Source organism: Verticillium nonalfalfae (assembly GCF_003724135.2).
Source record: "Verticillium nonalfalfae strain VnAa140/NRRL 66861 chromosome Unknown scaffold_165, whole genome shotgun sequence".
Taxonomy (NCBI): Eukaryota; Fungi; Ascomycota; class Sordariomycetes; order Glomerellales; family Plectosphaerellaceae; genus Verticillium; species Verticillium nonalfalfae.
The window spans coordinates 33,776-57,146 of NW_021167390.1; the positions used below are offsets into that span (position 1 = coordinate 33,776).

At 54.9% G+C, this 23,371-nt stretch overlaps 9 protein-coding genes across 9 annotated transcripts; 4 read left to right on the forward strand and 5 right to left on the reverse strand.

Moving 5' to 3' along the window:
• Positions 1-380: 380 nt before the first annotated feature.
• On the forward strand, positions 381-1,472 carry D7B24_002610 (uncharacterized protein; the record flags this gene model as incomplete). The annotated part of the gene is made up of 3 exons (XM_028636812.1): positions 381-532; positions 605-1,080; positions 1,138-1,472. 3 exons carry the CDS (start codon positions 381-383, stop codon positions 1,470-1,472), a joined length of 963 nt encoding a protein of 320 aa, XP_028491110.1.
• A 2,006-nt stretch (positions 1,473-3,478) lies between these two features.
• On the forward strand, positions 3,479-5,299 carry D7B24_002611 (uncharacterized protein; the record flags this gene model as incomplete). Its single annotated transcript, XM_028636813.1, has 6 exons — positions 3,479-3,646; positions 3,700-3,757; positions 3,818-4,104; positions 4,156-4,569; positions 4,628-5,011; positions 5,063-5,299. 6 exons carry the CDS (start codon positions 3,479-3,481, stop codon positions 5,297-5,299), a joined length of 1,548 nt encoding a protein of 515 aa, XP_028491111.1.
• A 276-nt stretch (positions 5,300-5,575) lies between these two features.
• On the reverse strand, positions 5,576-6,109 carry D7B24_002612 (uncharacterized protein; the record flags this gene model as incomplete). The annotated part of the gene is made up of 1 exon (XM_028636814.1): positions 5,576-6,109. The coding sequence occupies one exon, from the start codon at positions 6,107-6,109 to the stop codon at positions 5,576-5,578; it is 534 nt and encodes a 177-aa protein (XP_028491112.1).
• Positions 6,110-6,896: 787 nt separating this feature from the next.
• On the reverse strand, positions 6,897-9,015 carry D7B24_002613 (uncharacterized protein; the record flags this gene model as incomplete). The annotated part of the gene is made up of 2 exons (XM_028636815.1): positions 6,897-8,919; positions 8,990-9,015. The coding sequence occupies 2 exons, from the start codon at positions 9,013-9,015 to the stop codon at positions 6,897-6,899; spliced, it is 2,049 nt and encodes a 682-aa protein (XP_028491113.1).
• A 913-nt stretch (positions 9,016-9,928) lies between these two features.
• On the reverse strand, positions 9,929-11,424 carry D7B24_002614 (uncharacterized protein; the record flags this gene model as incomplete). The annotated part of the gene is made up of 3 exons (XM_028636816.1): positions 9,929-10,878; positions 10,939-11,283; positions 11,340-11,424. The coding sequence occupies 3 exons, from the start codon at positions 11,422-11,424 to the stop codon at positions 9,929-9,931; spliced, it is 1,380 nt and encodes a 459-aa protein (XP_028491114.1).
• Positions 11,425-12,557: 1,133 nt separating this feature from the next.
• D7B24_002615 (uncharacterized protein) lies at positions 12,558-13,284 on the forward strand (the record flags this gene model as incomplete). The annotated part of the gene is made up of 4 exons (XM_028636817.1): positions 12,558-12,620; positions 12,717-12,980; positions 13,043-13,104; positions 13,161-13,284. The coding sequence occupies 4 exons, from the start codon at positions 12,558-12,560 to the stop codon at positions 13,282-13,284; spliced, it is 513 nt and encodes a 170-aa protein (XP_028491115.1).
• A 3,114-nt stretch (positions 13,285-16,398) lies between these two features.
• Positions 16,399-17,961, reverse strand: DUSP12 (dual specificity phosphatase 12; the record flags this gene model as incomplete). Its single annotated transcript, XM_028636818.1, has 2 exons — positions 16,399-17,764; positions 17,837-17,961. The coding sequence occupies 2 exons, from the start codon at positions 17,959-17,961 to the stop codon at positions 16,399-16,401; spliced, it is 1,491 nt and encodes a 496-aa protein (XP_028491116.1).
• A 382-nt stretch (positions 17,962-18,343) lies between these two features.
• Positions 18,344-19,060, reverse strand: D7B24_002617 (uncharacterized protein; the record flags this gene model as incomplete). The annotated part of the gene is made up of 3 exons (XM_028636819.1): positions 18,344-18,445; positions 18,509-18,822; positions 18,877-19,060. 3 exons carry the CDS (start codon positions 19,058-19,060, stop codon positions 18,344-18,346), a joined length of 600 nt encoding a protein of 199 aa, XP_028491117.1.
• Positions 19,061-20,073: 1,013 nt separating this feature from the next.
• Positions 20,074-22,189, forward strand: D7B24_002618 (uncharacterized protein; the record flags this gene model as incomplete). Its single annotated transcript, XM_028636820.1, has 4 exons — positions 20,074-20,240; positions 20,315-20,765; positions 20,840-21,283; positions 21,353-22,189. 4 exons carry the CDS (start codon positions 20,074-20,076, stop codon positions 22,187-22,189), a joined length of 1,899 nt encoding a protein of 632 aa, XP_028491118.1.
• Between the last annotated feature and the right edge of the window lie 1,182 nt (positions 22,190-23,371).

A 23,371-nucleotide genomic window follows, 5' to 3' on the forward strand; every position in this document is an offset into this window, starting at 1 on the left:
CTGATCCGTTCAGCCGGTAGTAGAGTTGGCCGCTACAGGGTCTGAACACGGGCCGGCCTTCCCCTTTCTGGGCACGGGATGGCGCCCCTCCGCACCCCCGCAGAGGGTCCCTCAATTTGCCATGCAGGAACATCGATGGATTCCCGCTCACATCACAACAGTCGCCAGGTCGTTTAGCACACCTCCTCCAATGACGATCGTCATGGGATGGGTAATATATGTCGGCTTGGCCGTATCCGTTGCCGGAACGCGATGCCGCGGAGTGTGACGACCATGTTCTCCTCCCGAGAAGTATATAGCCAGTCACGATGTCCACGTCCCGCCAACCAGCCACAACTATCGTCGTCAGCGTGAAGGAACACTGAGCATCACTTCCGACAATGAAGGGCACGTCAACTCTCCTCATGGCAGGCCTCGCCTCGGCGGTCGGCGCTGCCCGCATCGCCGGCGGCTCGCCCTGCTCCTCGCACCCTCCGGTCGCGACCTCCTCGGTGCCCACCAACCCCACGGGACCAAAATACTTCATCACTTTGTAAGTCAAGGAAGAATGACAAAAGAGGCCACGGGTGCGGCTTGAATCTACTCGTGGCTGACCTCGTCGTAGCGGTGATTCCTACTCGCAGAGCGGCTTCAGCTTCTCCGGTACGAAGCCGACGGCCGAGAACCCCCTTGGCAACCCGCCTCTGCCAGGCTGGACGGCCAGCGGCGGCTTGGGTTGGATCGCCTTTGCGGCGACCGAGTACAACAAGGATGTGCTGCTATCGTACAACCTGGCCTACGGCGGCGCCACGACGGCAGCAGACCTGGTTACGCCTTACGCGCCCGAGGTGCTGAGCTTCGAGGACCAGGTCCAGGATCTGTTCGTCCCCAACCTCGCCGCTGAGCCTCACCCCTCCTGGGCACCTTGGGAGGCCGACAACACGCTTGTCGGTGTTTGGATCGGCGTCAATGATGTCGGTAACACCTTCTGGTTCTCCGACATTCAACAGCGGTACGAGACCATCATGGTTCGCTACTTTGGTCTCCTGCAGACCGTCTACGACGCCGGCGCGAGGCAATTTGCCATCCTCAGCGTCCCCCGTGCGTTCACCCCCTCATATATGAAGATTGGAACAGCCCTCGACTAACAGACGACAGCCACCTGGAGAACCCCTGCTTTCCTCTCGCAGGGCCAGACAAACACGGGTGCCGTCGCCACCGCCATCGACCTGTACAACGATCTGATCCAGGAGCACCTCGCTGCCTTCAAGGCCGCCAACCCCGACGCCAAGACCTGGCTCGTCGACACGGCGCTGCCCTTCGACAAGGCGCTCGCCAACCCGACTGCCTACGGCGCCCCCGACGCTACCTGCTGGAACGAGGACGGCACCAGCTGCCTATGGTTCAACGACTACCACCCCGGCGTGGCCATCCAGAAGCTCGTCGCCGAGGAGGTTGCCAAGGTCGTCGGCGCGCCCTTCTTCCAGGTCTGAGTGCATCCGGCGCTTGGGGAGAGGAGAGAGAGCGGTTTCGAGCTTACTAGTATTTAGCCGAATGGAGTCGCGCCGTGCCACGTGAGGCTCAGAGCCCAGCGTGATTCGAGCCAATGGCGGATGGCGTACAAGGAAGACTATACTATTTGAGTTTTCTGAATACAATACACTCGATTCGCCGCGTAGCGCCTAGGCTCTGACTTTTGCGTGTTCTCAAGAGCCACGTCTCCAAACACGCTGTTCTGCTGAATGTCACCAGGTTCAGGCGTAGTGTAATGGTTCTCGAATTTCACAAATTTGTTAAAGACCGCTTTCCAGTCGAGTGTTTGCCTCTGTGTGGCATGAGCTTGAACACTACCCTCGCATCAGAGTTCTGGGCTCCCTAATAGTAGGAGTGGGGCTGTTGAGAGGGCTTCACTGCTCATCTGAACCCTTATTCAAGACTTTGACTGTGCCTGAGAGCTCTGAATCGTAGGGTTGGTGGTGCAAGACTTGCAATTGTTGTTGACACTGTCTATGTGATCTCGTCGATCAGTAGATCCGAGATTCGCTGCTCCTGCGATCACGTAGCCATGAAGCCTCGTAATCACGAGAGCGGCGAATCCCATACGATGATCACCGCCCCAGGCAATCCCCCTATATTGGCTCAACAGAGGCAGCGTTTTCTCCGATCTGTCTTCCCCTGACCTAGGCATAGTGCTCGATAATCGAGAGCGCTGAAAACTCAACATTGTAAAACGACTTTATTTATGTTTGCATGTGGTTAATGCAGGCCATCTGAGGTTATCACGAAAGCTTGACTTCCTTTTCGGCGAGGCAGCAGATCTGACGCGAGTGCGGGTCTCAAGGTTATGACTTGTTTTGCGATGGTGAACTCCCGCGGACGACTACATGGATGGACGTATAGCTCCATGCATTCCGTATTTACGTTTCTGCCAAACAAACACGTTTCGTAATTCCCTCCTTATACGAAAAGGGATTCGGCTGTTAGGCTTTCAATCAGACATCTTGACTCAAACTGCTTGAAAGTTCGAATAGTGACCCTCCTCAGACTCCTGCTACAGGTGAGCTCCCATTAATCGATTGGTGGGTATATAGCTCGAGGCGGCGCTTACTATAAGCAGGGCGGCTTCGACGTGATTGCGAGGAAAGTTTCTTGCGGTTTCGTAAAGATTCAATCAAGCGATGGCACACGTGCTTTGGCAAATAGTAGCAGTCTAATGCAGGTTTGACGCATGCTTCTGGATGCGCCCTCAAAGATCGATGGGTACCATGGGTCGATGAGGAATGCCCCCAGTGTAGTGCGAGTGACCAAGCGGCAACGATGACGGCAAGGCGTTTATGACGGCATGAGGCGCTGCCTCACTCGCTCGCTAAGGCTACTACTGAAGGCACCTTTAGTCTTTAGCGCCTCTAGATTCTCTGTATCCGACTCCATAGAGCTGTTCTGCGGCTGGTACGAATACCTTCGCCGGCAACCCCATGACATCACTTGGCGGCTGCCATCCACCACACCACGATTCAGCATATGCAGTGTAGGTGTACATTGAGGGCTCGCCATGATTCGTTCCCACGGGAGTTCGCGTTGAGCGACAGCGCCCAGGCGGCCTCTTTCCGCCGTCTTGCAGCGGCTTTCCCTCCGATCGTTGACCAACACAGGCGGCAGCGTGCGGGGGAACGTCTACTAGGTCCTCTAAGCCCGCAATCCGGGGCCCCAGACTGGCAGCCCAGACATACTTCATTGGCGGCCTAGGCATGCCGGATGTGGGCTCGGCGGGGCTTTTAGAAGCCGCTGATGATGCTGGCTGCCGATCCTCGTCGCGACGGGTGGTGCACTTGACCAACAGGTTGACCGCCGTCGTAGTGGAAAGCAACACCGACGGCGTGCTTAAAGGGAGAGATGCCCAACTGCGGTACGTGTGTGCGCTTCTTGCCATGGACTATCCGCTACGGCTTCTCTATTCTTTCAGCGGCTCCGAAATTGAATATTGTCCCATTCGCCCAACATGAGCATCACGAGGGCCTCCAATGACCATACCGAGAAGCCGGACGTGTCCGAGACAGAAGATGGCCATGGGCTTAGCGAAAAAGACCGCATCGACGGCATCGCGACCGCCCCCGGCACGACACTCGAGTCTTTTGCGCATCTAGACGAGAAGAAAGTCCTCAGAAAGGTATGCTCTTCCTTATGACGAAGGACAAAAATTCCGGCCTGACCCTGTATCAGATGGACGTTCGTCTTATTCCCATGCTGGCGCTTCTGTACCTGCTTTCATTTTTGGACCGTGAGATTCCTCTTCTCCTTGCCGTCTCTGGCAGCTTCGTATAGCTGATCTTGTGTCTAGGTGGCAACATCGGCAATGCCAAGATCGAAGGCCTTCAGGAAGACCTACACATGTCAGATGACCAGTACAACTGGTGTCTCACTGTCTTCTTTTTCACTTATGCCGCCTTCGAGGTCCCAAGCAACCTGTTACTGAAGAAGCTCAGGCCCAGCGTTTGGCTCCCCACCATCATGGTCGCATGGGGTATTGTGATGACCCTCATGGGCATCGTGCAAAGCTACCACGGGCTTCTCATTGCTCGTATCTTCCTGGGAGTAACCGAGGCTGGCTTGTTCCCTGGCGTAGCAGTAAGTTCGACCGACGGCTGCATGGGGCATTACGCGAACTGATACATGTAGTACTATCTCACAATGTGGTACTGTCGCCACGAGATCCAGTTCCGTCAGGCGCTGTTCTTCTCCGCAGCTTCTATTGCAGGCGCGTTCAGCGGCCTCTTGGCCTTCGGTATCTCAAAGATGAACGGTGTTGGTGGTCTTGAAGGATGGCGTTGGATCTTCATTCTCGAGGGCATCGTCACTGTTCTCGTCGCCGTGTGGGCATTCTTTGCGCTGCATGACTTTCCAGAGACAGCCTCCTTCCTATCAGAAGAGGAGCGCGCCTTCGTCGTTTTTCGTCTCAAGTATCAAAGCCAAATCAAGGGCAAGCAGATCGGCCAGGTCGCTGTCCCCGAAGCTGAGGAATTCAAGTGGAGATATGTCGGCGATGCCTTCAAGGACTGGCAGATCTGGGTAAACATCTTCGTGTACTGGGGGGTAAGATCTAAGAACAGCACTGAACAAAGGCGGAACAAAACTGATTCAGTATTCGCAGATTGTTTGCCCTCTTTACGGCATCAGCCTATTTCTACCTACGATTATCCGCAATCTTGGATACACATCGAGCACGGCGCAGTTGATGACAGTCCCGATTTACATCACCGCTGCGATTCTGGCGGTCATCATTGCTTACATCTCCGACAAGGTCGGCAAGCGGAGCCCCTTCATCGTGGGCTTCTTGTGCGTGATGATCGTCGGCTTTTCCATGTGTTTGGCCTCTGCCAACCCCCGCGTTGTATATGCAGGTGTCTTCATCGCGGCCTGTGCCATCTACCCAGCATTCCCAGGTGTCATTACTTGGCTGGCGAACAACTTGGCCGGCAGCTACAAGCGAAGTGCAGGCATGGCCATCCAAATTGGCGTTGGCAACCTCGGCGGCGTAGGTTCATCCAAATGTCATGCTTTGAACGAAAGCTAACGCAGCCATCAGGCAATGGCGTCAAACTTTTACAGAGGCGAAGATTCGCCCCGTTATATCCTCGGGCATGCGCTCGAGATTGGCTTCATCTGCGCGGGCATTATTGCAGCATTGATACTAATCTTCAGCTATACAACCATCAATAAGAAACGCGACCGCAAATTGGCCGCCGGCGAGGACAGTCACTATACAGCACAAGAACTGTCAAGCAAGGGAGATAGAGCGCTGACCTGGAGGTACATGTACTAGAGATGATGTGTGGACGCCCCGATGTAAATGCAAGCTAGCTTTCAGGTGTACACGCCGAATAAATGATGCTGGTGTTGAAGAAAGCCATACTGTGGGATTTTGATTATGTATACCATCAGACTAAGTACCGCGCTCAGGTACAAAAGCTTTCCCGGTTTGCAATATTTTCAGGATATGTTCCAGCTCCAAAATTGCCATTTTTACGACTACTCTTCGATGCCTTGGCACCTCATCATGTCTCACAACTATCATACAAAACACCAATATCTTTCCAGCTCAGTAGTCGTAATCATAGTTTCTCGACCGGCCCCGGCTCCCGCGGTGATGATCGTAGACAACATCTGGCCTGCGCGGGGACCGACTCTTCTCACGCATAATGTTCGGGGAGTACCGGACTTCGTACGACGTCCGTCCGTGAGAAGGTGAGCGCCGACGGGATGCAGTCGACTGGTGACGATAGTGGCCATGGCTCGACCGACCCCTGTGGCGCCGTCTTGGCGGCGGCGATGGCTCGCGGCCCCAGAGACCAGGCTGTCCCCACATGCCGCAGGATCGAACAATCCAGAAGAGGAGGAGCACTCCAACGATAGAGCCGATGACGATGCCGGCAATCTCGCCGCCGCTCAGATTGGTACCACCACCGTTTCCGTCGGAGGGCTCAGCAATCACGGTTGTTGTGGCCTGGCGTTTGAGGATATCTCGTACCGCGAGAGGAAAGCTTTTGGTCGGTGTGAGGTCGGAGGCCGGTGCTGCTGGCGATGCAAAGCGGCCGACTAGGGGTAGTCCAGAGAAGGGGTGGGCTGGGGCCATGTTGCTGTGTGTCAGACGATGAGTCTGGAGAAGGTGAGCGACAGGCGACTGTGAAGCGCGGGGTCTTGGCACGACGAGAGGCAGACGAAAGGAATAATCTCGAGATGGAGCTGTTTCCAGGCCGTCGCCTGCCCATTTAATCATTTGAGTTGCTGTCATTAAGTACCTCGCCTGGCCTCGAACAGCTATCACGGATCCTGAGCTGGGGCATGACGACATGATGAATGTGCCGCTCACTTCAGGGCTAACTGACAGATCATCGGCGCAAAGTTGGCTGTTGCCAACCCCTCGATTTACGACGATCATGTCGAGAGTCTGCCATGCAAATCGCGCGCCTGGACTGCGGCTAAAGGTTTAGTTCGCCGGAGCTTAACCATTATCCTAATCATGATTGCATCACCCGACAGAAGCGCCGTTTTCTGGCTCCAGGGGTAACACTCCAACAAGTTGGACCGGGGCATTTGATCCGCTATGGAGAAGGACTACCAGTAATGTCTCTTCCGAAGACACCGCAATGCAGGGGTTGTGATTGTTAAGCCTTAAAACCATCGAGATATCGTCTGGCCGGTGCAAGACATTCTACATACCGTCCTGCAGCTCAAACAGTGCTTGTTTCCTGCAACAATGTCGATCTGTCCAGGGACATCAGGCTGTGTGTCCTGCGCATCCTGGGTAAGCGACGGTCATGATACTGAAACAGAGCAAAATATGGATGCGTTTGTAGAGCAAAAGACCACGGTAAGAATTCAATGGTCGTCATCTATAACTTGCTTTGAAACACGGAATATCAGGAGACCACAATTCGGCACCGACCAAGGTTGGAGACCCGTCCAAAGACAGCCTTTGTATCGCCATCTCGATGCGCAGTTACCTTGATCGCAGGGAAATAAGTCCCTGGCTCCTCGTACACAAAGCGGACCGAGGCGTCGACAGACTCATCGACAGAAGTCAATGGCACCGCCGTAAACTCCCCGCGGCCCATGAAATCCCACTCCGTCGCAATGATCTTGCCTGTGCCGGGGGGGACCTCAGCGAACATCCCGAAAGTTACCGGCGTGCCGGCGGCAACGTCGTATCTGTCGGAGCCATTGACTTGCAGAATGACCGTAGGCTGTACTCCAAATCGCTGCGAAGCAGCCTCAGCAACCAGAACCTGACCGTCAACAACTGTATAATTTGTGGACGGCGGCGGATCGATGCTCTGCTCTACCCAGGCGCTGAGGTCTCGCAACGCTTGGTGGACAATGGGGGAAGCATCGACGATACGTGCAGCCCGCGCACCAACTGGGAGGCGATCATCGAACCCGGCGGCGAAGGTGTGGTCAGCGTGCTCGTTGAACCACAGGCGGTAATTGTCGTTGGCACGATGACCGAGTGCGCTCTCTACTTGACTACGGTACCAGTCCGCGTGCCAAGGGAATGCATCGTAATCGAGAAGATTGTTGACGGCAATCATCTTGCCTTGAATTTGTCCCGTGAATCGTCCCTGGCTCGTTGACTCGGCTGCATTGAGGCTACCATCGACGGAGCGCTGGGGATGAATTGGTTGGCCGGTAACGTCTTTGAATTGGTCGAAGCCGTAAAACCCATCTCTCTTGGGAATCTGATGACGGTGATATGCGTGTACGGCAATGAAAAGCAAGTTGTCGACCTGGACTGTAGACTTTTGGTTAACAAGAGAGAAGACGTCCTCATTCTTGTCTACCTCGATTGTGAAAGTTGTGCCCTCCAAAATGCCAAAGAGGGCGCCGGAACTTTCCCCTTGATCATTGAAAAGCTCAAAGTGAAGACCGGGCTGCGTGGGAGGTGCGCTGTCCAGCAAGAGGCGAATGGTCTGGTTCCCGGCCTTCTCGATGCTGTTGATGCGCGCCGTGTGATTCACAGCCTGCGCTCTGATCAAGTCACCGAGCTCCGACTGCTCCGTACCGAGATAACCAGGTGCGTTCCAGAAATCTTGGGCGTACGTCGGATCGTGTGATGCAACCCCATCGCTGAACAAAGCCAATACAGCCGAGTTCGTAACGAGGTCGAAAACCTCCCAGACTCCAAGAGGAAGACCCAGCATCGTCGCCTCGTCAAAAACAGCTCGCTCCATTGCGGTCAGATTCTCTCGTGGATCACCCCCGCCAGGCCGGACAGCGTCTACGATTTGGGCGGCCTTGTTCCTTAATACGAGACCGGAGAGCGCGCGTATGGCAGGGTTGTTGAGAAAAGAAACAGGGACTGCTTGGATCATGGGAACAGCACCGTCCCAGACACCGCGGGAGTTCTCAATCGCACCGACAGTCTGCAAGGACCCGCCGCTGCCACCGTAGATGTAACCGTATATGTGCCGACAGCCCGACTTATAGTACTCAGCAGCAACGCGCCTGGCAACCTTGGCCGCAGCCGCATCCGCTCGGAAGCCGATGCTTCCAGTGATCTGGACGGCATAACCGCCGCTCTCGAGCGAGAAGGCGATGGTCTCATCTTTGGCTTCTTCGGTAACCAAAGGATATACGAATTGGAAAAAGCGACCTTCCCACTTGCTACGAGGCGGAAGGTAGATGTTGAACCTCGTTGTTGTCCCATTGAAGTGACCTGAGACGAGCCGATGAGGAACTGGCGTAGCCGCATCGATTTCATCATCGATAATAGCCGTAGAGAAAGAGGGATCCGTGCAATCGGGAGTGATGAAACGAGAACCAGTAGGGAGCTGCTCTGGGCACTCTGGCGCAGTAGATGTGAAGTTTCGTCCCGCTATCTGTGCGAAGACACCGGAAGTCAGTAGGCCAAGATACACAGCCCAGATCATGAGCGCCGAAGGTAGCCTATATACTATTGGTCATTGCACGTTCACTGAAGGGTCTTGGATAACATGGGAGGTTGGCGTGAACGCACCGATAGGCGACATCATGAGACACCATGTTATCCCCTAAGACCTGTGTACAGGCTGTCTGGTGTTGAAAAATGATACAGTTGCGAGCCGATCGAAACCGTTGGAAAAGGGAATATTGATGACTCCAAGTGGGGGATCAAGCCACAAGTCTGGGAGAAGAGTGCGTCAACATTACAGACGAGAGGAGGCATCATGTTTGCTTTATAAGTAATCATATCACCCTGCGAGATGGATTCCTGTTTTGGACTTCTTCAGGAAAGTAGATTACATGGGCTAAGCCTACTCTTTTCCCTGGCAAAAGTACACATTGTTGGTAAACCAAGCCACATTCCAAGCGTCTTGGCCTCCAGATTCGAATGTTAGCATACGTAAAGCTCGGATCTGGCGGACGGACATCACCCGTTAGGACAAGAAGGAACTGCAACTTTAATTCAAGCTTGACAAAGCGCCTGAGCAGAGATATGGACGGGCTGAGAAGACATTTATTGGAGAACACAAGCCATCGTGTTCCACCACGCCACAGCCCATTGCTCCGATTCGTTGCGAGGTGTTGATGAGTGAGGGTGTGACGTCTCCGAATTCGGCCTAGCAAGTGGTTTTGCGCATCGAAATGCGAGAATACGCAAAATCCAGAAGGGCCCTGGTGTTTTCCATTCAATCTGGGGGCCTGGGTTGCGATCGTCGGTTCGCCCTATCCTCTTGGCGAGCCCGTTTGTCAAGTGCTAAAAGTCCTCTAACGACACCAAACAGGGCCTTGGTCTGGGATATCTGTCCGGTTAGTATCAGCCTGTAGATTTGGTGGAGATGACATGAATTTCTCAAATGGTGAGGGCCTTGTCAGGAAGCAAAAGGCAAAATTGCAGGAATTGATGTTGACAGTCCCTCCAGATGGATATTCTTTCCTACAGATATCTCGTCAAGCCCTAGGCGGAGCGAGCTTCTCAGCCTTTGACATTGATGCTTTCGTCCCCTGCATCGTCTCCTTCATCGTCCTCCCCATCCTCCATCTCTTGGTCGTCGTCCTCATCGTCTTCGTCGCTAGAGACGCCTGACCCTTCGCTCTCACCCTCGCTCCCCGGGTCGTAATCTTCTTCGTCCTCATCCTCTTCGTCTTGCAGCTGCAGCTCTGCCTCAGCCTGCGCCTTTTCCAGCTCTGTCCTGCCATCGGTATCTGTACCAGCGGACGGCGCGACATCGCCCGCGCCAGCTGCCTTCTTTCCGGCCTTTTGATTCTCCACGAGCTCCATCTTAGCTCGCCTCTGCTCCGCCATGCTGCGGTCCTGCAACCCATTGCGCTTGACGTACGATTCATCAATTCCCTGGTAGTCCTCCTGGTCCAACATAGCAAACTCGAGCTCTTCGGTCGCGTCGCCCTCGCCAGTGAAAGCCTCGACCACTATGTTGAATGTCCGTTGCAACACGCTCGTGTAGCTCAATGATGAGATCCGTTCCAAGGGGATAAACAGGAGCGGTTTCTTGAAGCCCCAAAGGATGCCGGTCGGCAGAAAGAACAGATATCCATCCTTCGAGCCGCGGAATGCCTTGACATGCACAGCCTTCTCGTTCGGTCGGTGTGGCTGCCTCACCATACTGTGAAACTTGGCGGGGTCGGCTGACACTATGTTGATGGGATTTGACGCGGCACGGAGATGGGTCGTCAGCGCCCAGTCGAACAGCGAGCGGTATGTGTCGGAGACAGCAGCCGCACTGCTAGCCTTGGGACCGAGAATCGTGCCCTGCTTTGGAGCTGTTGCAGGCACGGTGAAGACGAGAGGTTCAGCCGTCGGAATAGTCGTCTCTGTCTTAGAGGGAAGACATGATCCGCGGGGGAAGATGATGTAGTTATGTTGGACCTGCGTCTTTTCGGGAATCGGGAGGTAGAAGGCGTACTCTAGATACCGCAGAGATTAGCTTTCGTCGAAATAGAAGGCCAGGAGACGGTCAATCATACCAATGTCTCCCCAGGCGTACGCGATGCCTGCCGCCGGCGCAGTTGTGCCTGGGACGCGAGCGTAGAGGTGGTTCTCGGTGAAGCACAGCTCAAACTTTTTGCGCTGCGGTACCGACACGGAAATCTCCTTAATCTCGAGCTGAACCGGCTCGTCTACTGCTGCCTCTGCCGCCGATGCCGGAACTGATCCTGCGACATTGATGGTTCCGTTTCCATTGGAGGCCTTGAAGCCGTTGGAGGCGTCGACATCGACTCGACGTCGCTTCGCGGCTGGCTCGGGGCCATTTGTCTGTTCGTACACGAAGCTGGCAATGTCGTTAAAGAGCGTTACTCGTGACGCCGAATCTGTAAATAGAAAGTCAGTCGCGAAGTGATCAAGTTGGGGTTTACGCGCAACATACTGGCTTCGCGCTGAATGCCCTCGAGGATGTCCGGTCGCGACTGGAATACAACTCCCAGTCTTTGAATGTCGAGGCCTGGGGCCATGATTGAAGATGTTGGGCTAGGCAATGTGTGCTCGTTTGGTATTCGTGAAGGCCGGACGATGCGTTACGTCGTTCGCAACTTTTCAAGGGCAATAATGTCGAAATAGGAAGATTTCGTGCAGATGAGTCGGGCTACTGGCCGTGAAGCTGTACGCGCCTTGCGACCAAGTTTTGGTTTCTGCTCTGCCTATAGGTCTCAAGGCTGTGACGTGCATTGGAGATGGTCCGGGGATAGGTCGGGTAATTGAGCCGCCCGCTTCTTCCACCTTGCTGAGAGCAATAACCGGGTATATGGCGTACACCACAAATCTAACAAACAAGCTCCATGGCATGCTTCAATCGGCCTTGAGCATTTCGGGGCCAAATTCAAACGGCTGTTCTATTTACCACTCACATCCAGCCCAAGACGATATATGGTCCAGGCGCATTCTTTGGCCAGCTAAGCAATTGTTTCTCAAAAACTCTTGATCTGCCTAAGAACACCAGGCTTGCTTGTGTCACCCTTGGCCGCTGTCATCTCGACAATTGTCACGCAGTGAAAGATTTCGCAACGTCCTGGTTGAACCTGGTTAGAGCTGGCGACAATCCCCTTCAGCTACTCATATAGGAGTTTGTTCATTGGAGGCAACGCAGTGGCCGGAAATGTGGTGCGTTTCGAGGACGTTCGGTCCTGCAGGCAGATCTACGTTGGAGAGGGAGCCTTCTCGGTATTCAAGATTTCGGCTGGCAAACTGAAGTGGACTGTAATGCTCCGATTGTTTTCGAAGCATCAGAGACGCTGATTTTCGAGATTGCGACGAAGACAGACGGATCTCTTGTGTTGGTGTGGATTTTATTGGGGACTTGCCTCGGACTGACGATGCCATCACAGCCCCTTGCAGGTCGGCGCTTTCTTATCTCAGGGGTCTTATCGCAATGGATCACAGGCAAGCGAGCTCTGACCATCTGGTGCCGAAAGATGGTTAGGGGATCCCACCCCGCATTACGCCAAAACTCCCCCACTGTCGCGTCTCCAGTTACACCCCTCGTTTGGATCGCGACGTCACAAGCGAAGATTGTCGACAGACTCCGGTTCTGTAGCGCGCTCGACAGGGTCATTGGGCAAAGGGTCACCTTGAGTTACAAGTTTGAACCATGTCTTTCGCCAATATTTATACACATCGCAAGGTTGCTGACACAGCCGCGAAAGGGTGCGATGTTTGTTACCGATCGACAACCAGTGTGCTTGTCGCCCCAGAGAACAAGGTCAGTCCGTCTACCCAGGGAGGCTTGGCAAATTCCTGACAGTCGTAGGATTTCTTCTTCGTGTGTCCGAGCCATCTAAAGGATAAAAACTTTTGCGCCCCTATTATCGACACGGCAGCCGTTGAGGCCAAGAAGAAGAAAGAGATGGACGACGAGCTCGAGCGCGTGAAAAAAGAATACGAAGAGAGACAGCGCAAGAAAAAGGAGAGAGAAGATAAAGAGAAGTCGGAGGACAGCGATAAGGACAAGGACAAGAGCAAGGACAAGAGCAAACAGTCCGAGGATAAGAAATCAACCGACAAGATGGATGATGTTGAGGACAAGGCATGCGCAACGCTTCAGCGAAAGAGAGGCAAGCAGCTAACATATTGCAGAGCAAGTCCGACGTCACAGTTGAAGTGCCAGAAGAGGAGCCTAGGGTTTTCTCCCTACAGAAGTAGGTAGCTCCGGCGATAACCCCGAAACAACCAAGATCGCTAAGATAGTGTCCAGGAACTTCTTTGCCCTGCGCATCGAAAAGAAACGGCAGATCGAACTCGCAAAACGGAACAGAGAGCGCATCGCTCAACCAAACTTCTTCCCTTCCGTACCCAAGGGAGCTCCTAATGGCGGTTGAATAAAATCTGCCTCCGGACGTACTATCGACCTGCGATCAAGTGGAGTTGGGTTCAACGAAGAGGGCAAGGTCTCTCTATAACCCCGCGACTTGCAGGGGCGGCAGACCTCCAGAACAACACCCGCACATGCTGTGCGCCACCTGTAGACCAGGGTATCGTTCACGACATGAATGGCTTCTCTGGGTGCGCGGGGGGCACGACCCAATTGGCTTGTGTACGAGGTGAGAAGATGCAGGCTGACACCTCACCAACGAGACAAGCATGGGGACCCATGAACTTGGAGAAAGCCAGCCGAACCATTTCCTATGCCAAGCCGGTTCTGACGCACAGGAAAGCACATGGCTCCTAATATGCACAGAGCAAGAGCGTGTGGCAGCTCTTGTATGAAGTCTTCTTCTATTTATCCAACTAGGTGGGGTGAGTAGCTTTGAATCACCAACTTCCCGCCGTGCGTCACATCACATTGCCACTCAGCCAGGATCTCTCTTGTATTTGACACATTCCCGATCATTCTGTGTTACCATGCACAGCTCTGGCGCAGCTGCAGCACGATTGTTGGTCCCTAATGCGGCTAGTGCTGACCGGCTGACGTGACTTGGCGGCTACTGCACATCAACGGGCTTCAGCCATCAGCATCAAGCACTAGGCTGACCTGGAACAGTCGCCATGTATCAAAACGATGCCGTCAGCAAACGTGTTGTGCCCACAACTGCCCCAGCTGTCCAATATCTGTGCTGTTGTCTCTCTTCACGTCACACGTCTACTCACTCCTCAGTCGAAGTACTTGTGCCAAGATGCACCAGCCATGTGCGAAGAACGCGCGTGGTACACTAGCCGGCCACTCTTGTAAGAATCAACCATGAGGCTCATGAAGATCAATGGGGGCATGCTTGGGGTTCTTGCGCCATGGGGCCCGCCGTCGGATATCCACTCTAAATTGAACCAGAATGCCCGAGAGACAACATGCTCTGGGTAACATTGGCCAAGCGTTGTCTCAAGGATGCTGAGGGGGGCATCTCTCGCGTTAAAGCTCGCGTTATCCTCCGGTGCTGCTTTCAGTAACCCTGTCGGTGCCTCTGCAGGGGCTGCCGTCTGCGTGCCATCGATCAAGAAACGCAGGATCTGCGCGGCCCAGGCCGGGCACCTCACGTAGATGTCAAGTCACAATCGCCGATCTACCTGGTCTTTTGCCGAAGCCGACCGTCCTTGCGTCCGGCCTTGTGGGCAGATCTACGCTAGAGGAGGAGCCTTCTAGATATTCAGGGTCTCGGCAGGCAGATTAAAGTGCTCTGTCATGTGTTGAATTTTCGAATCACCAAGAGCCGCTCAATTTCTGCTCTAACACTTAGGAAGGCACGTGAGGAGGACTCGATCCTGAACTAAGTACGGAGGAGTTGAAAACATCGCGTGAAGCTTGATCGGTAAGGACCAGGTCCGATCAAGTCTCTTTGCTTATGCCCAGAGGTACTTTTGTAGTTTGGGACGTACTTTCAGACCACACCGCGGTGTCAGTCCATCCAAGCTGACACCGCGGGGTAATGCCCATCGCACCCCTCTACCCTTGTCTTGCAGAGGTGTGTACCCGCGGGGCAGCTTACAGTTACTTTCCGATCCCTGATCTGACTAGCTGGCTCGGGAAACACATCTGACAGCCTTGTCATCCGCCGGTCTAGTAAACAGGCAGGCTGAAGCTATCACATGATGTTCCCTGAAACTTCATGTCAGACTAAGCTGATTCCCTGTCATCATTGTGTGCGAAGTCGGAGCTTTGGACGGATGAGCATTGTAATCTCCAAGCGTCATTCTCTCGACATGATTCACCAGCCTGGTGTAAGCCGAGGCGCTAGTATGATGGCTCCTGGTCCGAGCCGTCAAACTTCTGGGAATATAAATGGAAACCATGACACAAGTCTTTGCAAATCGGAGGCATTCGTCAGCAGCCGTATTCAATGGCAGGAATTTCATGTCCTTGAATTGTATAATGAGTTTGGTGCATTTTCATTGTTCAGTCGTCGGAGCCTTGCGAATCAGTTCGAGAGCTGACGTGAGAAGTGTATGTCTGCAACCCATACACCCATACACACTCACTTGAGGTGCGACTGGGAAAGATGAGCTAGGTGAGCTGCAGGCATGATCTCGAAAATGCTAAAATGGTCTTGGCGGCAACGCACATTTGGTGATACCAACACGATACTCGTCATAGGCTTGACATCATTCGTCACCAGCAGCCAAAGCCTCTTCAGAGGGCGATACCACGACATGTAACGTCTTTCGTTCTATCTGGCCCTTCACTAGAGAACCGACCACAAGACCGTACCGGACTGGTTCTAGTGGTATCCGATGGCAGGGTGTTCAGTGCTCCCTGTGCGTCGGAAGTAAACATGTGCACATCTTACACCCCTCTTCCTAGTAAAAGGCCTACCCAGGTTGCATCAACAGACACCTTCCAAGTTTTAGGGCTTACTTGCTGCAGCCTCCCACCCTGGCATCCTGGCAAGCCTCTCACGATGAGCGCAAAAGCACTTGGCTCGGCACGTCGTTTCGAAACGGTACATCCTCCCGTCCCCAGATTCGACGAAACCTGGACGGCTCAAACGGATGAGATCGACAGGATTACTCCCCCCGGAGCGGGCGCAAACGTCGGGAACCTGGGCCAGGATAGCATCCTCTACGGCACATTTTGGGTTCGCGAACATCGTGTCCAATTCGGAGTTCGTGAGCTCCGTGGCAACAATACACAGAGGCCGACACTAGGTCTAGCTCTTCGTTGCCTAGCAGGACTTCATTGCTAGTACACAAAGCGATTATAATATATCACGTGCTGTTCGAGGATAAGCTCACAGTCCTGGATGCTCTGTATTCAATCCAAGGGAAATTAAACCGTCACTGAGACTCACACTTGTTGCTGGACACTTCATCAGACCACGAAGTCCGACAGTGATGAGGAAACTTCTAAATTCATACCAGGACACCGATGATTGGGGTTAAACCACTGGAGGTCGACAATCTTCATGCATGCGTGTATCATGTAAGTCATGGTGTGCCAGTGCAACATCCGAAGCATGGACAAGGCTGGTTTGTTGCGCTTGCACATGAACTCGATGCTACCCAACTCAAAGCCTACCATTGCCGCCTCCCGCCCCAGCCGGCATCCTGATACCTAACGCAGCCCTCTGCGCCCTCCTCGCTGCTTCGGCATCAGCTCCCGTGCCGGCGCCCATGCCCACTGACGCCCGCACCTCGTCCACGCGGCCCCTGGCGAGGCTAAACGCTGGCGTGACCCAACCGCCGCAACTGCACTTGAAGCCCCTCCAGCTATATCGGCCCAAGCTAGCACCACATTTGTCACTTGGGCAGATGAGCCGGCCTTCAAGCTCTGCTTGCTCGAGTGTGGGACGCATCCAGCTGAGAGGCTCAACAAAGACATGCTGACATGCCTGCGACGCAGGCGACACGCCCGTGACGGGCTCGTGGTCGAGGACAAATGCCGATGTGGCCAGAACGCGACGGCACTTCTTGCACCTCAGCTCCTTTTCCTGCCCCGTGCCGGGGCCTGAGGCACCGCCCTTTGCCCTCTCCTCATCCTCGAACCGCAGGCGCGACGGCGCCTCGCCCACAGCCAGACTCTCCTCCACCTCCCGCTTGTACGTCCAGCGCTGGTAGATCTGGTGCTTCTCCAGCTCTCCCTCCTTCACGGGGCAGCCCATGTCCCACCACATCTCGAGCTGCGAGATGAAGCCCGGGTTGGGCTCGGCAATCTCGCGTGTCTTGCGGATGTGGGCGACGACAGCCTCGACAGCTTTTTGCGCGGCGTCGCTCGTCCCCTGCCACTTGGCCGTCGAACTCACGGAGGAATGAATCTCGGTCGCTGCCGGCCGCTGGCCAAAGCGAGCGGGGTGCTTGAAGAGGAGATAGGCGGCGACGGCAGTGACGGATCGTGACTTCCCCATAGCACAATGCACGTACACCGCCCCTGGCTTACCTGCGCTTGAGAGAGACAGGTGCTCGATGGCAGGCACAGGCGTGATGGCATCGGGGTCGGCAGACCGTGGGTCGGCCGACAAAGCTGGCGCGTCGTTCTGGCTGGGACTGGCGGCAGCACGAAGACGATCAGCCTTGGCTTTGAATATTGGATCCTCGGTTGTCTCGGCTTGCTCGTCGCTGGCTTCATCGTCGCTGGGGGCAGTCGCATCGCCCCCAGCCGCGACGCCGATGACATCTGCCAAAACCGCAGCCTTCCGGCCATTCCTCACTGCTTTCTTTTCCTTCCCTTCAGGTTTCGGATGGAGGGCATCGTCGATAAATCTCACCGCCCCTGGCAGGTGGTAGAGTAAATCTTCATCGTCCACGTCATCCACATCAATGACCTTGTGTCTGTACTGAGCGCTCCAGTCCTCTGACGGGTTGCACCGCACCACGGACAGCACGTGGGTGATGCCGCGATCACTCAGAGCGGTCGGACGTTTGAGTGCAAAAATCCTTGAGGGTCGTCAGTTGGCCTTGAATGCAACATCTGAAGGGGCACAATCAGGTGGAGCCCAGGCAACATACCCTCCCACGTAAAGCTCCTCGTCGCCATCGATGCGATTCAAGGCCATCTCGACGCAGCTCCTTCTGAGAGATCCGGCAATGTCGTCGGTGATGTCGGCGCGTGTCGAGTGGTCGAGCCTTTCCATGTGCAACACAAATGAGCAGCTGTTGACGGCTTCAGGGGAAGGAGTTTTACCCCTCACTTAGCGTAGTGGGGTGTGTAGGTGACGTAGTGTAGCGATGTGGACGACGTTAAATGTGTTGAACAGGATGGGACAGATCAATTTTCATGGCATGAAAGTCCTCTAATTTTATTGATACCTGATGGGACACAGTCTGTCAAGGTCATCTCTGTCATCATCTACGATGACTTTCTTTCTATGATGGCCATGTTTTCTTGAATCTAAAGCTCGTATAACTGACTCTACCGTATTCGAGGATAATCCAGATTGCAAGGCAGGGCAATGCTATATCGGGGTGTCGACTCGCTAGAGCAATAGCACGCAGCCTGTGACAGAATCCGATGCCTCACTGGTGAATCTTGACAATAATGTTCTTGCCCTTGCCCAGGCTCAGGTACTTCGCCCACAGGGCGGCCACTTCAGGCTGCTTGAAAGCAGCACCAGCCTCCTGCATTCACAACCGTCGTTAGCCATGGCCAAAGTGGAACCAAGTGTAGCACGCAAGACTCACCTCGAGGCTATCCCATCCGATGATGCCCAAGCCAACAAAGGGCTGGTCGATGGTGCGTCCGCCAAAGGCCTCCTTGCCCAGCGCTTTGATGACATCCTCGAAAACCTTGCGAGCCTCGGCGTGCTTGCTCTCGTCCTCGATGTGCAGCGTCGAGTACTGCAGGTAAGGCGGAGGGGCCTTGTCTGCGGGAAACTCAGGCACCTCAAAGCGGCCGACCGCCGGCAGGTCGCCGGACTTCTCCAGGTACCGAGCCTTCTGCTCCTGTGACCATGCCGAGTCGGCGAACGTCTTCTCGTCTTCGGCCGTCTTGAATGCTGCGCACGTGTCAGATGATGACTCTTGTCATTTCGAGGTCCGCCAGCACCCACCGATGGCCTGGACAAACTTGAAGTCGGTCACGGGCGCGCCGTCCTGGCCGACGATCTGACCAGCGGTGACGCCTGCGACACCGGGCTGGCTCTTGATATCACTGAGAATCGTAGGCAGAGCAGCGAGGAACTTGTCCTGGCCCTCGGCGGGGATTTCAGGGGAGACGATGGACAGGATAGGCATGATGGCAATTGAGAATATGTCAAGCAAAAAAAATACGAATGCTGGCTATTGAATGTTTGAGATGATGAAAACTGTGGAAAGGATGTTGCTGATGGTCGAGAGAACAAGAAAGGCCCCAAGTCAGTTGGCCTTGATCGTGCTTTTATGTGAGGCCAAACCCGAGCACCATACGAAGCCGCGCATATGGGCCCTTGGCAAGGCAAACTTGAGACGCAACGCGACGCAATGATGCTGTCGCGAGATTTGCCTCGCGAATTACGAAGCTCACCTCGGATTGCCTCGCAAGGGCGTGAAACTGCAAAGCATCAATCAATAGATGGCTTAGCCTCCCAACTGGCGGTCTGGAATCCAGGTGCGTCAGCGGAAGGCATCAGTCTGGCGTGGTTTGACGTCGTCGGCCTCGGTGTCCTGCCAGTCCCCGGTGTTTATGCCTGATGAGCACCGACCTTCATGCATATAAGGAAACCCTCATCCCAGCAGTCGGCCAGTGGCTGTACCTGGCTTCTAAGCTCGAGGCTGCGTTGGACTGATGAACCGCAGGGACAGCAAATGCGAGCACGACGTTGGCACTGCGAGCCTGGGCTTTTGTAGAAATTGGGCTTGCTCGAAAGCCATAATCTTGTAAAGTGACATCCAGTCCATCACAAAGAGTGGTTTATGCATTGAGGCTCCTCCCCGCGAGACACAAAAGGGAGAAACTGAGACAGGGAATATAAGCTTTGAGCCCATGTTCGGGGTGGACGTAGCGGCGCGGAGAACGGGAACGGGCCTAGGAGCGATACCGAGACCGAAAGCGAGTATACCATGTCCACCCGGCCGGTCCTCTCGGCCCCTGAAGGTCCAGAATGCAGCCCTGAATGCCGGCAATCGTGGGTTAGGGCTGCTCAGGTTCGAATACAATCACTCACGTCGCCAACAACGGCAGGTCTTACAGCTTGTTCACTCCATCGCATCGAGCACAATGAGGGTGTTGGCCTAAACAGGCGTCGCTCTCGGTCTGGCAGAATTACACCATGACACGATTACCGACCAGTCATTTTGACATGCGCCGAAGCGACTCCATCAACTCATCCACTGCTCTGACTGGCGTGCAGCGAACCAACTCCGGCATTTCATCCATCGAGCACTTGGGGGTCCCGAGGACCGACTCCAGCAGGTCTGCCGCGTCGACGGCCAGTTGGTAAGCTTCCTGCAGGTGACTGCCACAGGTGCATATATTCAGCATTGGGGGGGTTTAACAACAAGTGACCACAGGGGTTTGGACTATCTTCAAGAAGAGAAGATTGCGCCGCTCAAATGGATCAAGTCTCCGGTGAACGTGAGGACAGACAGCAGTAGAGAGGCCAGCGACAATGGCGAGGAGAACAACAAGAACACCAATGCCACCACGGCCAACGAGGTCTTGCACCTCTCTGTACGAGAAAATGCCAACACAATCGAGCTCTTTTCCGACCTTTTCTTTATCGCGAACCTGGAAACATTTACCAGCGCACATTCAGTCAACAACGTCAACACTCTTGTAGCATATATTTCCTTTTTCAGCATCATCTGGTTCACCTGGTTCCAGATCACCCTCCACGATGTCCGCTTTTCCTTGGACTCTGGGTACGAACGCGTCTGCAAGCTGGCTCAGTTCTGTATCTTTGTGGGCTTTGCCTTTGTGGGGTCATCCTTCGACCCGGAGCAAGATGGACAAAACAATCAAGTACGAGGATGCCCGCCGCCGCCGCTGCCGCTTGAGACGTGATCATTCACGAATGAAACTGACATGTCTGTTAGAACTTTCGCATCTTGTGTCACATCCTCCTGGGTAGCCGCTTTCTCATGGTCATCCAGTACTCGGTCGCACTGCACTTCGTTCGGAGGCACACGGAGAGCATGACCTGGCCCCTTTCGTTGACGATAGCTACCCTCGTCTTTTCGGGGGGTTCGTTTCTCTCCATGACGGTGTCCTTCAATCCGGGGGCCAAGCCTGGTCTGGGTATCTATTACTTGTATTATGTCATCTTGGGCGTAGAGGCGGCCGTGACCCTCGGCATCTCAATCGTCTGGAGGAAGACGGGATTCAAGCGCACTCATCTTACAGAGCGCATGGGGCTTCTAACGCTTGTCATCATCGGCGAGGGCGCCATTGGAGCGACCAAGACGGTGGGCAAGGTCATGGGCAACGATGACGTGCGCCTCGACGCAACTCTACTGATCGCCTGCATGGTCTTGATCTTGGTATGGCCTACCAAAAAAAAACCCCTTTTGTGACGGACCTTTCAGTGCTAACACGAAGGACCGCGACAGCTTCTCTCCTGGATGCTCTACTTTGACAACCCCCCCGAGTGCAACTTTGGTAGCATCCGCCAGCAGGTCTGGGCCGTGCTGCACTTTCCCTTCCACCTCGGCATGATCGGCATCGTCGAAGGCTCGCAGCAGATCATCCTGGCGTGGCACGTGCTGCGCAGGTTCATCTCGTTCCGTAAAGATGTGCGGGTGGCCTGCATCGAGCAGCACCTCGACGGGGCGGCCCTCGTGCGCGCCATCACAAAGGCACTGGACGAGCTCAAACTCGACGACGACTCGAACGGCAGGGACTGGCTGCCCCGGATTCTCGACGAGGTCCGGACGCTCGGCAACACGACCGACGTCTGCTCTCTCGGCAGTCTAGGCGCCGGCACCTCGTCCCTGCCACCGGCCTTTGACACGCTGACGAGGACGCTGACGACGGCGCTCGCCGACTCGGTCAACCCGTCGTCGTCGTCCGCGGCCCTGCCGGCCCAGCACCCGGGCTACATGGCCATCTACGCCTACTACTGGGGCTCCCTGTCGCTGGCCCTCGTGTTCCTCGCCCTCTTCATCCTCATCACCCGCCGCACCGACCGGCCCCTGACCCTCTCGGACCGCGCCGCGCTCGCCGTCCGCGCCGCCGTCGCGCTCACGGCCCTGGGCCTCGCCGCCGCCGCCGCCTCCGACCGCTTCCTCATGCTCTACCTCGAGAACGGCGCCACGCTGCCGACAGTCGCCGCCTGCTTTCTGATCATCGTCGCCTTCGACCGTTGGGCCAAGGGCGTCAGCGCCAGCCGCCTCAGGCGCGAGCTGACGGGGTCTCTAGAGTACTGGGATAAGGAGTTACAAGAGTAAAGTGTAGAAGAACCTAGATAGCATCTGTAATGTGAAATTTTGTTTACATGGAAGATTGAGTAGCCTAAAAGGCTCTTATGCTTGAATCACGACTGGCACAATGTGGAGTGTTGCCAGCACGCAAGCGCCGAGAGTAGAGTCCGTGTAGGCATCAATCACGCCTGTGTCCGATCGCCACAGGTCGGGTGATGTGAAGAAGGCAAAGATGTCACGGACAGGCGTATGGGGCACCATCAGGCCACCGTGTGTTCATTGCTGTCCCCAGCCCTCAAGTCGAAAGTTCAATCACTAAGACACTACTAAAAGGTTCGTCTCGGTCCTCTTCATTGTGTACTCATGTCCTGGCCATTTTAAACGCACTAAATCAGTCCGCCACGCCCCCATGATGTTACTGCAGTCCGCGCGAGAAACATAATACGTTCATGCGGCCCAAGTCTTCCCTCCTCTGTATAGCCCCCCATGATAGATGTCCATTCAAATGCAAATCAGACGCGCCAACACCCGAACACCACCTCGTTTCTCGAGGCACATGCATTGATTCACCCGTTGCCATGAGCACCCAACAATGAAAAAGACAAGAAAAGTCGTCCAAGGTCCACGCCCTACTTCCAACCGGGTAACGTAGTAGCGAATCCTAACAATCATGTACCCCCATATATACGTGACAAGGAAAAAAAAATGACAAAAGGCCTATGTGAGGACGGATTGTGGAGGTATTGAATTTCCCCCCTTGGGCTGTCAGAAACCAATCGAGCTGCATCGTGCGTACAGGTGACTCGTTTCGCATGGCAAATTGGGCGAATGGGAGATGCGCGTGGCGTACCGAGCATGCTCTACACCAGACGAGGGGTCGGTTCGTTGGCTCACGCCCATCCTGTGCCACAGGCCTACTGTTCTGAGTGACGCCTCCAGCGGGAGATCGGCGTCCAGTCGCCGCGAAGTGATCCTTCGGAGGTCGCTCGCTTATCATGGCTCGTCAGAGACATCTGTCATGTCAGACGGGTGTCTGGTAGGACGGCGGTTGGCAGGGCGGAGCTGATGTGGGAAAGAGTCGATCTCGAGAAGCGCCGTCGAGATTTGGAGAACACCGAAGCCGGCACGTCGCAGTTGCCAGCTGGACGCATGCGCTACCACAGCGAAGGGGGGGGGGGGGGGGGGGCGAACGGGCGCGTCACCGGGCGA